The sequence below is a fragment of the Drosophila virilis genome, chromosome 5, assembly GCF_030788295.1.
Source record: "Drosophila virilis strain 15010-1051.87 chromosome 5, Dvir_AGI_RSII-ME, whole genome shotgun sequence".
In the NCBI taxonomy this organism is placed as follows: Eukaryota; Metazoa; Arthropoda; class Insecta; order Diptera; family Drosophilidae; genus Drosophila; species Drosophila virilis.
This window is the reverse complement of record NC_091547.1, coordinates 4,399,242-4,415,529: the sequence shown is the minus strand read 5'-3', so window position 1 is coordinate 4,415,529 and position 16,288 is coordinate 4,399,242. Positions and strand designations below refer to the sequence as shown.

Sequence of the window (16,288 nt, the reverse complement as noted above, 5' to 3'; positions counted from 1 at the left end):
AACGCAGTGAGTAGCATTAGTTAGCTTTAGTTTCCGCCAACAGATTAGATCCTAAGTTCAACTTACCGCAAAGCGTGCATCGTGGAAGCGATAGTACTTGTCGCCCTTGAAGAAGTACGTGTAGCCATTTGTGTATCTGAGCGCCGCGTCCAGATTGTTGGGCACGCCCTCCCAGTTCGAGATGGGCTTGGGGTAGCTGGCCTTGACGGGTGGTCGTTTGGCCGGATCGAAGCGCCAGAATTTGCTGCCCTTGAAGAAGTAGATCTTGCCATTGCCGCCCCAAACCATGGCCGCATCCAAATGATCGGGTATGCCCGTGAAGCCCTCGCTAATCTCCTTGGGATAGGCACCGTCCATTTGAGTGCCCTGATAACGCCAGTATTGAGTGCCCTTGAAGAAGTATGTTTTGCCATTCTTGTACGTGAATGCTGCATCGATGTTGCCGGGCAATCCTGGCCAACCCTTCGATATGAGTTGCGGGTAGCCCTCCTCCACGGAGTCTGTTGTCAGTTTGTAGTATTTGTCACCCTTGAAGGCGTACGTTTCGCCATTCGCTGAGTTGAACAGGGTGTCGATCTTGGAGTCCTTGCATATGGAATCATCCAGCGGCACCTTCGGTGGCGTAAACGATGGTCTGTGCGTGCTGGGCGGGTAGACATTGGTGGGCGTGTACTGATTGGTCTTGCGTCCATATAGCGATTGTATGGCCGCCTTGTCGTCCTCATCCAGTTTGAAGACGGGCTCGAAGCCGCGATAGAATGGCGCCATCAGCGCTGAGCTCTGATCTGAGTGCGAGAGGCCCAGAGAGTGGCCAAATTCGTGGGCGGCTACCTGGAACAGATTCGTGCCGCGTGGCGAGCCTATGGTCCAGAGTTCGGCATCATCAAAGTGGGCATCGCCGCCAAAGACGGGGAAGAAGGCGTGAGCCAAAGTGCCTCCTTGGCCATCGAAGGCATCGCCATCGCCATGCTCGCTCTCAACGAATCTGGCGAGGGGAGAGCGAAAGAGAGAAAGGGGTTAGAGAGAGATAACTAAGGATAAAAATGAGTTCAAGTCAATATTGAACGCTTTTCGCTTATAATTCCCAACTAATTTAAGCCCAGTCTTAACCATATCCCTTCCGAGCACTTACTTGATCTCAATATGCACGGGTCCCGATGTTTTTCGGGTGAATGTTAGATCTGTATCCTCGCTCCAGACGGCAAAGGCGCGTGCGATTTCCGCATCGACATCATTGCGCTTCAAGCGCTTGGGATACTTGGAGATTTTATAGGTGAGGTTCTTGACACGCCAGCGACTGCCCTGGAGTGCATAACGCTTCGACCGACTATCTCCGGTGCCGACACGATCTCTGACACCGCAACGTGGCAGTGACATCAATTTCATTGTCTCCTCATCTAGTTCGCCAGTGATATTGAGTCCAGCAAAGCTCTGGAACTCCTGTATGGCACTGACCCATGTGTGCTTATCCTGCAGTCCGCTATTGGCCGGATTGCGCGCCGAGGCGGGCAGATAGCCAAACTGTGACAGGTAGATCTGCAAGGTAAGAAAGAAGGGCACAAATTAGAGGGTTTCTTAAAGGAACAGCTGGACTCAAGATCAATGGCTTGCGCCATTTGCTGCCAGCGGGTGCTTGTGGATTGCCGCTGATTTATGGCGATCAGATAAGACACGTTTCGCCTGCCTTGTAATTGTCCTGCGGAGCCAGGCCAACAGCTCCCACCCGGGAACGTCATTCGTCATTCGTCACATTTCTTGCGGGTATATGCAAGAATAAATTTGCCGCAAAAACTATCTGACTTGCATAATTTATTACCCAGCGCATTGGCATGGCAATGTTTTATAATACAAATCGCCCCCTGTCCCCTCCTCCTACTTTTAGGCCAGACTAAGAGCGAATCACAGTTACGTGACTTTAATTATGCGATTCGAGGTGTGAAAAACAAACTCAGTTCTACTCGAGACGAGACAAGACGAACCGAGACGAGACGAGAGCTGAGTCAAGTTAAGGAAGTGTTTTGGTTAGCTTTTTTATGGCAACATTTTTCAATTAATTGAACGCATGTAAGTCGAATTAAATTGTAACGCGAATCTTTGTAGAACTGCCAATTGTGATTAGCATTGAATACCAGACAACACTCTCTCTCTCTATAGGAAGTACGTATACAATGCGAGGTTAGAGATGCGCCTAACGGTTCCAAAGACAATTTATTTCTCACTAATTACAAGCTTTAAGTGCAGCAATTAGTATAAATACTATATACTGTATTTATATATATATATATATAGTACTTTATATATATACATGTATATCTGGTATTTATTTCATTTGCAGCTTGAGCAAATTTTTTGAAAGTCAGCTGAATTCACGTAAAGCCCATTTGGCATGTGAAACATGTTCCGTACGCCTCATGTGTCGCACATTTTTAATGGGTCGCAGGCAGAGAACAGCATATCAAATATGTACCCTGTGGTATACTGTGCCATATAATGCTGCCAAAAAAAAAAAAATTAAGAAAAACTTAAAAAAAGAAGCACTCAGAAGCAACGGCGCTTGCATAATATCAAACGATCCACTCAGCTGACTGATTTGTTTTTTATATGCATATATATATTTCTTATAGAACTTTTTTATGATATTGTATTTTTATTTTTCCGAGGAAGTAAACTTTTTCGGCCGAAACGCATAAGTATGCGTCGCGTTGCCCCAATCCTAAGTACTTAATAAACTGGGTGGTGCTGCCGTCTTGGCGTGTGGTAACCGACACTGGACTGTGTCGGGGGGACGGGGATTGCGGCGTGTGGGCGGGGGCCTTAGACTCGCCTCAAAAGGTAAATGAACTCGCACGCTTTTGTGGCTTTGTTTTGCTTTTCCTGTAAACATGACTCTGACAAGCCAACAATCAATCTCGGGGGAACTGCAGAATCAGTCACAAAGAGCGATATGCAAATCATTTGCAATTTTGCGTTCCGCTTTTCTGTCAAAATTATTACACAATTAAATTAATCTGCCTCTCTGCTCTCCTCTCTCATCCCCATCTCTATCTCTCTCTGTCTCTGTCTCTGTCTCTGTCTCTGTCTCTGTTATTGTTTTGATAGCCTGGCGGGGTTATAAAGTCTTTGGAATGCAGATTAATCGGGCATATTTCCTATATACATATGTTATTTATTATTATTATATATTTTTTATCTTTCCAATTAAATATTCGATATATTTTTTGAGTTATTCTTTTTCAAAAATGGAAAAAAAAAACCATAATCGATTTTACATTCTGTTAGCGTCACGCGCTGTTAACGTCACATTAACATATACGGCGCAAATTTATAAATCGTTTTAAAGTTGCGGGTTTAAGGAACTAGTTGGCAGCCGATTCGCCAAATGAACCTTTGGCCGTGAAGCATAACTCGCACATTTTTCGGTTTTATTTCAATTTCTTTATTATTTAAGAAGTACTTCAGCTTCGTTGTGCTGCATGTTAAACTCTTAGGCCTAATCTTGTGCCTTTTCCATTGTCAAGTGGTACTACGAAACGAATGTATGATAATATTATTTTGGGCAGTTCCCCGTTAATTGACGCATCGTTCGGGTTCAAACAGAGCCAGAGGCTTGACCTTGTCTGATTGCGGCGAGGAGGGGTTTTTGAAGTGCGGGGAGGAGATTGTGTTTGTTATAGAACCGAGCTGCCTGCACATTCCAGCACTCAATGTTCAATATTCGCATTATGCATTATGCAATTAACATAATTGCAACGATGAGCTGCAGCGAATCGTGGGAAATACATGAAAGCAGCCGCGTCAAAATTCCAATTGAACTTGCATTCGTTTATTAATTTTCAACCGGCTTTTGGCCCTGGCAGTGCACGTAGAACATGTTTGCAAAGCGGGCTCGTAAATCTTATAAAACAAAACACAAATTGTTGGGCCAATTGTCACTGAATCGAAGGCAACTGTCGATGAGTTGGCCCAGTCACAGCCCAGATATCTCAGGTGTTTGTGTTTGCATTCGTGATAAGATACGCTCGAAGCGGCAACAAGCAGAGAGACAAGAAGAAGAAGTAGAATGAGGAGAAGAAGAACAAGCGGCCGAAGTGCCTTTAGAACTGTATTCAATGAGTGCTTTACGGGCTTATCATTTGACAGCCAATGATTCATTTGTGCTGCTGACGAACCTTTCGACTGCCCGAATCGAAACGAATATAGTGCGTCACAATTTAGAGGATTTCGAAACGGAAGTGGCCAACGGAAATGGCTCAATAAAGTGTGGATGTGACATATTTCATGAAACACATACGCAAAGAAAGTTATCTATTAACAGGTGTATTTGCCTGTACTTTATTTATAGAGTGTAGATACATATATAATTCAAAGAGACAGACATTTAAAAGCTTATTAGAACATTGATAACAAACACCACATTGACGCTACAATCGTTATCGATTAATGAGCTTTTAATGTGCAATGATATATTAAAGCATATCAAGAGAATTTTTTGCTTAAAAATATGTGAACACTTTTAATAAGAGAAAGTTTATTAAATGAAATAGCCATGCAATCAACACGCTGATCGATAACAGTTTAGTTGGATAACAAATCGATCGATAAGTCTATCGATAACCGACTGGTTGCATATCGTTATCGAATAATCAGCTATAACAGCGATATATTAAAGCATGTCTGGGGAATCTTTTGTTTAAAAATCTGTAAGGAAAGTTTAAAGTTTATTGTATTTAAAGTGCATCAACATCAAACAAGATGCAGTGCGATTCGATCGATAAGTCTATCGATAACCGACTAGCTGCAACTGTAATCGGTATCGACCTATCGTTGTCTGTCGCCGTCCATCGAGCTCTATTTGCATTACAATGTCGACAGCGCACGTAAATTATACAAAATTATAATGCAAACAGTTGGCGCGGGTTCACGTATCAGCGCACGTTGAAATTGCACTTCAATTTATGATTATAACGAGTACACAAACACCAGAGACATTGACACGAATTGCCCACGAAATACAAAAAAAAAAAAAAACTCTATATATAATAACAAATGTGGCAACAATTTTCAATGCTGCCACATGCTGCTGCTGCACAATATGCAAATGGAAATGTCAACAGCTCTAAAGGAGCTCAAAATTGTACTCAAAGCAGATACTTGAAGTGAACATAGCTGGGAGCACTCGGCATTTGTCTATGACTGACCTCTTTGCCTACTTTAGCGGCTCACTGGCTCACTGGCCACGCCCACTGCGCCCCCCGCAAACACTGCAGTTGAACTTGTGCCAGGCAGCAGCAGCAGCAGCAGCAGCAGCTGGCGTGCGGCATTTGCAGGAAATGCCTAAAGGGCTTTGCATTTTCAAAGCCAGTACACAAAAAAAAAAAGTTATAAAAAAAAAAGTTGAACAAACTAGAAAAGTGTGCACAAACTTTTGTTACTCACTGTATAGCAAAGTGTGTGTGTGTGTGTGTGTGCACACTCAAGGTATGCCCAGTGCTCACCTTTAAAGTTCTTTGATTGTTTCGCATGCGATCTAAAGATTTGATTGCCGGCTTGAACTGCTTGCGAATTATAAGCTTTATTTCATGAAAATTCCCATTTGTACAATGCAATCCTTTAAGTCATTGACCCCAGACGAAATTTACGGTAAATACCAGTAGTTAACGCCTCGTTGGCGTGTTTTGACCCTGCCCGGTCGCCACTTAAGGGCGTTAGCTAGCTTCGTACGTTCTATATATATATATTTCCGGCCAAACAAGAACAGGACATGCATAAATTATAAACAAGCTTCGCTTTTCTTTTTCTCCTCTCCTCTCTCTCGCTCTCGCTCTCTGCTTTTTCCACATTTCACTTGACCGGAAATTGATGAGAAAATTGTATTTGCCCGGCCAAAGAGGGCCAGAGGGTGGCTTGTTTGTGCTTGTGTTTGTCTCTGTGTGTGTGTGGGATTGGGGGGTGGGGTGTGTGTATACGTGTCTAGGTCTAGGTACATTGGGGTGCGTTGCTGACGCTTTAAATTTTCCAACTCGATTTGGGTCAAGCAGCGCCGGGGGTCAATGACTTCCGTTTGTTTGAAACGCTCGCGAACTATTTAAGCCTAGACCTAATTTCAGAAAACGCATCGAGAAAGTGAATGCAGGCAACAGATCTGCCAACTTGACCAACTCGTTTAGCCAACTGGCCAACTGTGTTTGTGTGTGCTTGTGTTGCTCTTAATGATTACATCATTAAAAGCGAAGCCAAGTCGCAGTCGAAGCCTGGCTCATAAATGGGTTTGTGTGGGGCAAAACTGGGCCAAATGAGCCGCTAAAATGTTGCCGCAAAGTTGCGCAATTTCGCTGCCAGCCTTAAGTATATAATACATAAATGCAGGCTAATAACTTTGTCAGCTGCTGCTAATTCCCATAACTCCCATTTGACATTTAGCCCAACTGTCGGTTTTGTGGGCGTCTTCGCAGCACTTTTTGCCCTCTGTTAATTCGCTGGGGCGATAAATAAGCGCCCGATCTTAAGATAACCCAAGTGTTTTATGCAAAACTCCCAATGGGGTATCGCAAACAAGTTGCCTAGCAAAAAAAAAAAAACAGCAAGAGATTCGTTTTTGTGTTTCCAGCTAATTTTTTATGCAGGTGTCTTGCTACCCTGTACTCTAGGATAAAGGCGAAAGAGAGCATTAGCAAGGAAATGGAAACACACGTTCAGCTTTATAAAATAAAGTATAATCGGTTCTAAATGGGTTCTATATCGGAAATGTTATACGCCCAGCTATTTATTCCATAACCAAGCATATTCTAAAAATATGTCCCTTGTCAAAAGTACTTTGGAGTCGTGTGCAAAGTATTTCCTAGTCAAACACTTTTCCGCAAAGGTTTCCAACTAGTTTTGTTTTTTGCGACCTTTGATGCGGCTTTATAAGGATGTGCCACACAAATATCATTTGTTTGCGCTGTTAACATTTGCTTTTTGCATATGCCTTTACAAAATGGCAAGGTTATCCTGTTTAGCTTTTTTTAGCTGTTTACCTGTTCGGCTTTTTCTAGCCATAAACACGGGCATCCTTTTGTTAACACCTCCTGAAGGTCGCGCACACGCAACGTGACTTTTTGTTTGCGTACGTTTTTTTTTTTTTTTTGTTTTTTTGCAGCTGCTGTTGCCCAAATCAATCAAACTTTTCTATTTATTTCTTGACTTTCCCAGTCACGATGTTTTTTTGCAAGCTTTTTGTTAAAGTTATTGATTAGCTGGACGGCGGCGGGTCTGGAGTCTTGAGTCTGTTTTTTCTTGCTCTGGGCGCTGCGTGACGCACGCGAAATTCTGCAGACGTAGAATTTTCTTGGGCAACTTTCACTCGGTTGGCTATTTAATTTAGTTTTTTTTTTTTTAAGAGGAAAGGAAGTAGTAAGTTGCCTGGCTTAACAATTATAATTAGCCAAATACGTCATTAGCGAAGTAGGATATTAGTTTTAGACCAGTTTTTATTTTGGCACTTAATTTCAATTGCGGCAAAACTTTGGCCGCACCACGTTGGGCGCCCAAGTTGGTCTTTAGCTCTGTTTTAATTAGGCCAGTGGTACAAAAAAAAAAGACTGATGATGATGACGCTGCTGCTGCTGTTTTTGCTGCTGCGGTTGAGCTCACTCCAATGAGCCGCAATTAACCCTTGACAGCAGTCGATTATGTATACGCAGCGTATGACGCGAGGCTTTTGTGCGACGCGTTTTGTGGGTTAATATTTATTGAAGGTGGGCTGCACTCTCGATCATAATGCTGCATTCACTAATGAATCATGCACTCTAACAGTTTTAGTTTACCCCCTATCTTCCTGCTTTGTTTGTTAAAATGATGTCAATTTGTTTGATTTGTATCGGTCGAAAATGTAATGCAACTTGTCAAGCGACAGGTGACAGTAGACGACAGTAAGAAACTTAACAATTTGTAGCTCTTAGTGACTCAGCCGAAACATATTAATCAAAGTTGGCGCAGCGCAGCAAAGTACGAATAAATTGTGTTTTTTTATCGGAAAAAAATTGCTTCATTTAAATGCAGTACGAGCTAAATATGTGTAGATATAAATAGACAGCATTTATTTATTGTATATCTTGTTAAGAAAAAGTTTAAGCACACGATTCGTCGAGTGTGGTCCACGACTCTAGACGCAGGCCTTGAGCAATTGCGCTTAGCTTTGAAGAAGTTACAATGAGAAGCGCGGAGAGAGGCGCAGACCAGAACAATGGCTGGCTATCAGCTGTGTTTGTGTGTGTGTGTTTGTGTCTGTGTCTGGCATTGAAACGAGACAAACATGGAACGCGCACAATGTTGACGTATGTGTTCTATGAACATCATTATTAACAGCATGATCATCATGATCGGCATTTAGCGACGTCGTTTTAGGCGACTGGCCAGCTAAATGGCCGCCAAGTTGTTGGCAAACGCGCTCAACATATCAATTAGTCAAATCGAATTGAGACAAAGACGATCTTTTTTTTTTTCTATTTGGTTCTAAGCAGCGCGTGCGATCGTTCATCAACAATTGATCGATAGTTGCGATATCGATACTCGTTACATTTCACTCGCCGTAGATGGCCAAGCAGGAACTGAATTGTGTCGCGGACACGTTCTGAACATGATGCAGCACAATTCACACTACTTTTTTTTTAGCGCATCGGACAACTGATTAAAAGGTGCGGCTACAACTGGACTCGGACTATGATTCCACCTGCTACTACTATTGCCATTTTTTTCTGCTGTTTGCTGCTTAATTATTTATGCAGATTGCAATCGTGCAACAGGAGAAAACACTTTGTGCCGCAAAACGTGACAGCCTTGTCAAACGCCAGCAGCAACGGCAACAGAAACATGAGAAATGAATAAATGACTTGACGGGCCACACAACCCACCCCCACCACCACCCCCACCCTGTTGAGCATCAGAAGCCAGTCACGTGCCTTGCAATTTGTTAAGATTTGTTCTGAAGATTTGTAGAACTCATTAGGCTCAGTTTAGCTTAAGTCCAGCTCGTATTAATGACATGCAAGCTGCAACTCGTTGCAGCTCGATGCCTGTCGTCTGGCAAATAGCAAATAGATCATCCGATTAAGAACTTTAGGCTAATTTAACATGAAGTTAAATTTTAAGCATGCGCAAATTAAATGTTATTTTCTATCATGTACCTTGCGCTCTCTGTGCGAGCCTTGCCCAAAGTTTCAGCTTAGACAATTATATTTTATATAAATGCTTATCTGCCGTCATGCAGACAATTTAGTCTGAAAGTTATTAGACATAAACATGCAATGCTGGCAAATATCATGTGTAATGCAATGTCATGACCACAGCCCCGCCCCAAAAAGCATCTCGCATCTGTGCTCAATGCATGCGATGCACATGAAGTGCGAAAGGGAAAAGGGCTAAGGGCAACAGCTACTGCAATATTTATGCACAGCGCTTGGCCAGAAGGCTAAGGTCGGAAAACTATGGGCGATATATATAGACATATATATTTGCGATATATGCGATATGCGATGTGCGATATGCGATATGAGTTAAGCGATGAATGCATTGCGTGTCGATGTGACTGGAATTAATTGACAACATGCGCAGCCAGTTGCATGTGTGCAGAGGCAGCCGACTATGCACTGCACAAATACATGTATATATATAAACACATATATATATATATATATTTATCATATGTGTTATGTCATATAGGAACAACAATAGCATTGACAATAGCTATCAAGATTTAGCCTCAACGCGCAGCAATTATCTGCACAAGTTTTGTCAAGCAAATCGGAAGTAAATGCGGCAAATCTAGATATATGTTAAATCTATAATATATATATATATATAGTGACATATCCATAGTCGCACCCACCCTTTAACATATCTTAGCACATAAGCATAAGCACAATTATAAACATTTCTAATATTGTAAACAAAGAGCCTGGTGATAACATCGACATTGGTCAAGATCAAACTGTCCCCCTTTGGTAGACATAAACAATTCACCCTAAATATCACGCCACTGTCAATGTTCCCATCAGAGTACTATCCCACGCATAATTGCTGACGCAGCTCAAACTTCACTCAATTTTGACTCAAACTCTCTCAAAGCGAAGTTTGCTAAGCGACCGCAACAGTTAGATAAATCAGTTCATATTCGGGAAGCAAATCTGAATGTACTCAACAAAAGTAGCCGTTAAGTGAAAATAATAAATTGAAATATATTTTTTTATAGTAACCTAACGTGTAAAACTTAATTGGCGCAGCCGGTAGGATACGTCGGGAAAAATTAAAGATCGCTAAAGGATAATTAATTCCCAGATCTAACGCACAATCGCGACCGAAAGTGTTGTCGGAGTGTAATAAAAATTTTCTCGAATACGTATCCGCACAAGAACCTTCGGGTCATTAGTAGCTTAATAATATTGACCCTTTGGGCAATAAAGCTACTACAGTTAATAACGACTGGCTTTGCATATCGTTTGATCCCTGCAATACGTTATTACTGAGTCTTTTTAAGACACACACACAAAAAAAAAAAAAAACATTTACACAATAATCCATCACAAACTTTAACTTAAAATAAAAGTGCAAAATCAAAGAACAATAAAGTTCAAACCTACAAACTCAAAACTATTCAAAAAAAAGTGTATTACACCAAGATGACAATGGAATTATCAGAACAACACCTCAACCAGGCCCTTTCACAACTTAGACAGGTGCCAAGCTTTGACGGATCAACGGATCAACTAAACGCCTTCATTAAAAGGATAGATTACATCCTACACCTGTATCCAACCCGAGATGTTAGACAACATAGCATCTTATACGGAGCCATCGAATTGCAAGTCACAGGAGATGCTCAGAGAATATCACAAAGGACAGCAGCCAACACTTGGCAGGAGCTGAGAAACGCATTGATTGAAGAATACAAAGTGCAGACACCATTTGAAGAACTCCTTCGACGCTTATACAACACGAATTACCAAGGAAACGTCCGTAAGTTCATCGAGGAGCTCGAGAATAAATCTTTTGTTATTTTAAATAAGTTAGCACTAGAAAATATACCTAGCAATACAACCCTTTATACAAATGCTATGAATAACACAATCAAAGATGTTATTACAAAAAAATTACCAGATAGGCTTTTCATGATGTTAGCCAGACACGACATTACGTCGACACAAAAACTAAAGCAAGTAGCTCAAAGAGAGGGATTATATGAAAATAGCGTTACTGAAAAACCTAAAAATAATAATGTTCAGGGAAATCCAAATAACAATCGTAGGAACATGGGAAATTATCAGCAAAATGCTAACCCAACCACCATTTCAAGTGGCTATTCCAACACGAATCAGAGTTATCACGCACAAAATAAACAGCATAATAAGTCCGAAGACAATCAGAAAGCTCACCACGAGTTCCAACAGAAATTAAGTCAAGGTAGATACCAAAATCCCTTAAACTACCAAAATCAGTCCCATTCACGCTTGAATGCACCAAACCCTCCGACTAAACGTCAAAGAGATAGTAACAGTGGGCAGATGAAAATGGATACATCCGAAAATTTTCATCAGCAAGCCTCGGAACAAACAGAAGAAATCCATTCATAAAATTGATTATGAATGACGAAGTTCTAAAATGTGTCATCGACACAGGTTCAACCATAAATCTAATGAAAACAAACCGCTTAAATTTTCCAGTTTACAACGAAACATTAAAGGTTCACACCATAAATGGTGTTATTGAATTAAAACAAAGTATACGATTAGGAGCAAGCAAAATTTGTCCGAGCAAACAAAAATTCTATATTCACGACTTCTCAGAGCATTATGATGTTCTGATTGGGAGAGAATACCTTGAGGCATGTCAAGCAAAAATAGACTATGCACAAGGATCCGTAACCTTAGGAGAATTTAACTTTTGTTTTAGATATAATGACGAAGAGGTCGAAGAGGACATGACCGCACAAGAGTGCCTTGATCCACCCTCAACAGAGGACAGACCATTTAACTTCGCTATTAATAATGAATTAATAGAAAACAATGAGTTTAGGCTAGAGCACCTAAACTCAGAAGAAAAAGAAAAAATAAAAAAAGTTTTACATGAATTTCGTGATATCCAGTACCATGAAGGTGACAATTTGACTTTCACTAGTACAATTAAACACAAAATTCTAACGAAACATGAGGACCCAATTTACAAGCGTCCATACAAATATCCTCAAATATACGATGAGGAAGTAAATAAACAAATAAGCGATATGATAAAACAAAATATCATACGTAAATCCAAATCCCCTTACTGCTCACCAGTAATAATCGTTCCAAAGAAAAACGATGCATCTGGAAAGCAAAAATTCCGGTTAGTCATAGATTACCGCAATCTCAATGAACTAACTATTAATGATAAATACCCTATCCCGATCATGGATGAAATATTAGACAAACTTGGAAAATGTCAATATTTCACAACCATTGATCTAGCCAAAGGCTTCCACCAAATCCAAATGGATCCTGGTTCAATACCCAAGACCGCATTTTCGACTAAACATGGCCATTACGAGTACACTCGCATGCCATTTGGTCTTAAGAATGCACCTGCAACGTTCCAACGTTGTATGAACAATCTCTTAGAAGATTTAATTTTTAAAGATTGTCTGGTCTACTTAGACGACATTATTATTTTTTCCACTTCATTGGAGGAACACATTTTGTCGCTACAAAAGGTATTTAAGAAGCTTAGAGAAGCTAACTTAAAACTACAGTTGGATAAATGCGAGTTTATGAGAAAAGAAACTGAATTTCTCGGTCACATCATCACAACTGAGGGTATAAAACCAAATCCCAACAAGATACAAGCAATTGTCAAATTCCCAATTCCAAAAACCCCAAAAGAAATTAAATCATTTCTAGGATTATGTGGTTTCTATAGGAAATTTATACCAAATTTCGCTAATATAGTAAAACCATTAACACTTAAATTAAAAAAGGGAGCAAAAATCAATATAAAAGACAGAGACTACGAGCTAGCGTTTGAAAAGCTAAAAGTACTCATAACATCCGACCCAATTTTAATATACCCTAACTTCGAAAAACCATTTTCATTAACTACAGACGCGAGTAATATGGCAATAGGGGCCGTCCTTTCGCAAGAGCATAAGCCTATATGCTATGCAAGTAGAACTCTCAACGAGCATGAGTTAAATTATTCAACGATTGAAAAAGAATTATTAGCAATCGTTTGGGCCACTAAATACTTTAGGTCCTATCTCTTTGGTCGACAATTTCAAATCCTTAGTGATCACAGACCACTCGTCTGGTTAAATAATATGAAAGAACCTAACATGAAATTACAAAGGTGGAAGATCAAGCTAAATGAGTTTGATTTCCAAATTAAATACGTCCCAGGAAAAGAAAATTATGTGGCAGATGCTCTGTCCAGAATTCAATTAAACGAAAACTTCTTAGGCGAAGATACAATTAGCACAAGAGCAACAATACATAGTGCTCAAGAAGACAACAGTAACCATTTACAAATCACAGAAAGACCACTTAATTATTATAATCGACAAATAGAATTTGAAAAAGGAACCGAGAACGAAACAAAAGTTACGAATTACTTTCACAAAACCAACATAAAAATTACGTACAAAGACATGACTAATACGCATGCCAAAGAATTAATAAAAGAATACTTATGCACAAAGAAAAGTGTGCTATACTTCCACAACGAAGCAGATTTTCCAATTTTTCAAGAAGCCTACTTAGAAATAATAAGTCCGAATAATTCAACAAAGGCAATGAAAACTAGTACAAAATTAATAGACCTTCAAACATACGCAGAATTCAAAGAATTAATATTAAAAAAGCACAAAGAATTATTACATCCAGGAATTGAAAAAACTATCAATTGGTTCAAAGAAACCCACTATTTCCCAGATTATCAAAATCTAATTCAAAATCTAATAAATGAATGTGAGATTTGCAACATCGCAAAAACAGAACACAGAGATACAAAATTAACTTTCGAAATAACTCCGGAAATCGCTAATATCCGAGAAAAATATGTAATGGATTTTTACATAGTAGGAGATAAACAATTTTTATCTTGCATTGATATCTATTCAAAATTTGCATCATTAATAGAAATAAAAAGTAGAGACTGGCTAGAAACCAAACGAGCTATATTACAAGTGTTCAACCAAATGGGTAAACCCATCGAAATAAAGGCAGACAAAGACTCAGCTTTTATGTGCACAGCTTTACAATTATGGCTAAAATCAGAAGCAGTAAATATTAATATAACCACTAGTAAAAACGGTATATCCGACGTAGAACGATTTCATAAGACAGTTAACGAAAAACTAAGAATCATTAACAGCGACTCAGACGTCGAAAATAAACTTACAAAATTTGAAACTATACTCTACACGTACAATCATAAAACAAAGCACAAAACGACTAACAGAACACCAGCGGACATATTCATATATGCAGGTACACCAGAGTATGACACTCAAGCTAATAAAGAAAAACTAATAAATAACCTCAACAAAAACCGAAGAAACTTTTAACAATTTAATTGAACAAAGTAAAGAATTCAATAACCTTATACAAATCGAATACCTAGTAGAAAAATTAAACAGAGAAATAAACGGCTTAAAAATAGCCAAACGTAGCAAAAGAGGTTTAGTTAACATAGTAGGAACAGCATATAAATACTTATTTGGAACATTAAATCAAGAAGACAAAGCAGAAATTGAACAAAAAATAAGCAACTTAGCAGAAAACAGCGTTCAGGTTAACGAATTAAATTACATAATAGAAGCTATAAACAAAGGAATAGAAATCATGAACGAACTAGATCAAGAGAAACAAAAAGGAAAGAAATTAGATATCCTTATATTTAACTTACAACACTTTACAGAATATATAGAAGACATTGAGATGGGAATGCAGCTCACAAGATTAGGAATTTTTAACCCAAAATTACTAAAACATGACTATTTGTTGCATGTTAATTCTGAGAAATTGTTGAATACAAAAACTTCCACTTGGTTTAAATCAGATACAAACGAAATACTGATAATATCCCATATTCCTCGAGAAATAATAAAAAGCCCGGTATTCGAAATAATTCCATACCCGGATGAAAATAATAATATTTTGACAGAAATAGCTCATGAAAAATATTTTACCCAAGATAAAAAAGTTTATAGCAGAGAAACAAAAAAATTAATTAATAATGAATGTTTAACAGGAATTTTAAACCAAATAACATCAGAATGTAGTTATACTAAAATTTTGCAAAATTTTCAAATCAACTACATAGAACCAAATATAATTTTAACTTGGAATTTACCAAAAACTATATTAAACCATAATTGTATAAATAACGAAATAACAATAGAAGGAAACAATATAATAAAAATCTTTAATTGTTCATTGCAAATTAATGAAATTTCAATTTCAAACAATATGTTAGATTATACTCAAAGCATTTACGTAAGCAATGATGTTATAAAATTAGAACCACTTTCGTTTGTACAAACGAAACAAATTATAAATGCACATACAAAATTTAACAATGTATTCCAGATAATTACAATAACCATATTTGTAATCATATTAATAAGTTTAACACTGTATTTGACATATAAGTTCAAAAGCATACCTAAGAAATTAATTATAAAATATAAAAAACCCAAAGTAGAAGAAACACCTACAATAATAGGAGATATACCAATTGTAAAAGAAGAAAATGTTACACTATATCCAAACTTAAACACCTGAGGACAGGCACTTTTCTAATGGTTGGGGGAGTGACATATCCATAGTCGCACCCACCCTTTAACATATCTTAGCACATAAGCATAAGCACAATTATAAACATTTCTAATATTGTAAACAAAGAGCCTGGTGATAACATCGACATTGGTCAAGATCAAACTGTCCCCCTTTGGTAGACATAAACAATTCACCCTAAATATCACGCCACTGTCAATGTTCCCATCAGAGTACTATCCCACGCATAATTGCTGACGCAGCTCAAACTTCACTCAATTTTGACTCAAACTCTCTCAAAGCGAAGTTTGCTAAGCGACCGCAACAGTTAGATAAATCAGTTCATATTCGGGAAGCAAATCTGAATGTACTCAACAAAAGTAGCCGTTAAGTGAAAATAATAAATTGAAATATATTTTTTTATAGTAACCTAACGTGTAAAACTTAATTATATATATATATATATATATATATATATATATATATATATATATATATATATATATGTA

General features: G+C 38.7%; 1 protein-coding gene across 8 annotated transcripts in view; it reads right to left on the bottom strand.

The window, feature by feature from the left end:
- The window catches only part of Mmp1 (Matrix metalloproteinase 1), a 29,347-nt gene that overhangs the window by 4,420 nt on the left and 8,639 nt on the right, over positions 1 to 16,288 (bottom strand). For all 8 annotated transcript variants that reach the window (XM_015174066.3, XM_002048781.4, XM_032436618.2 and 5 more), the window contains exons 3-4: positions 1,133 to 1,536; positions 67 to 985 (exon numbers count right to left, since the gene is read on the bottom strand). In XM_015174066.3, the coding sequence (XP_015029552.1) occupies positions 67 to 985; positions 1,133 to 1,536 (1,323 nt within the window). The remainder of the gene's footprint in view (positions 1 to 66; positions 986 to 1,132; positions 1,537 to 16,288) is intronic.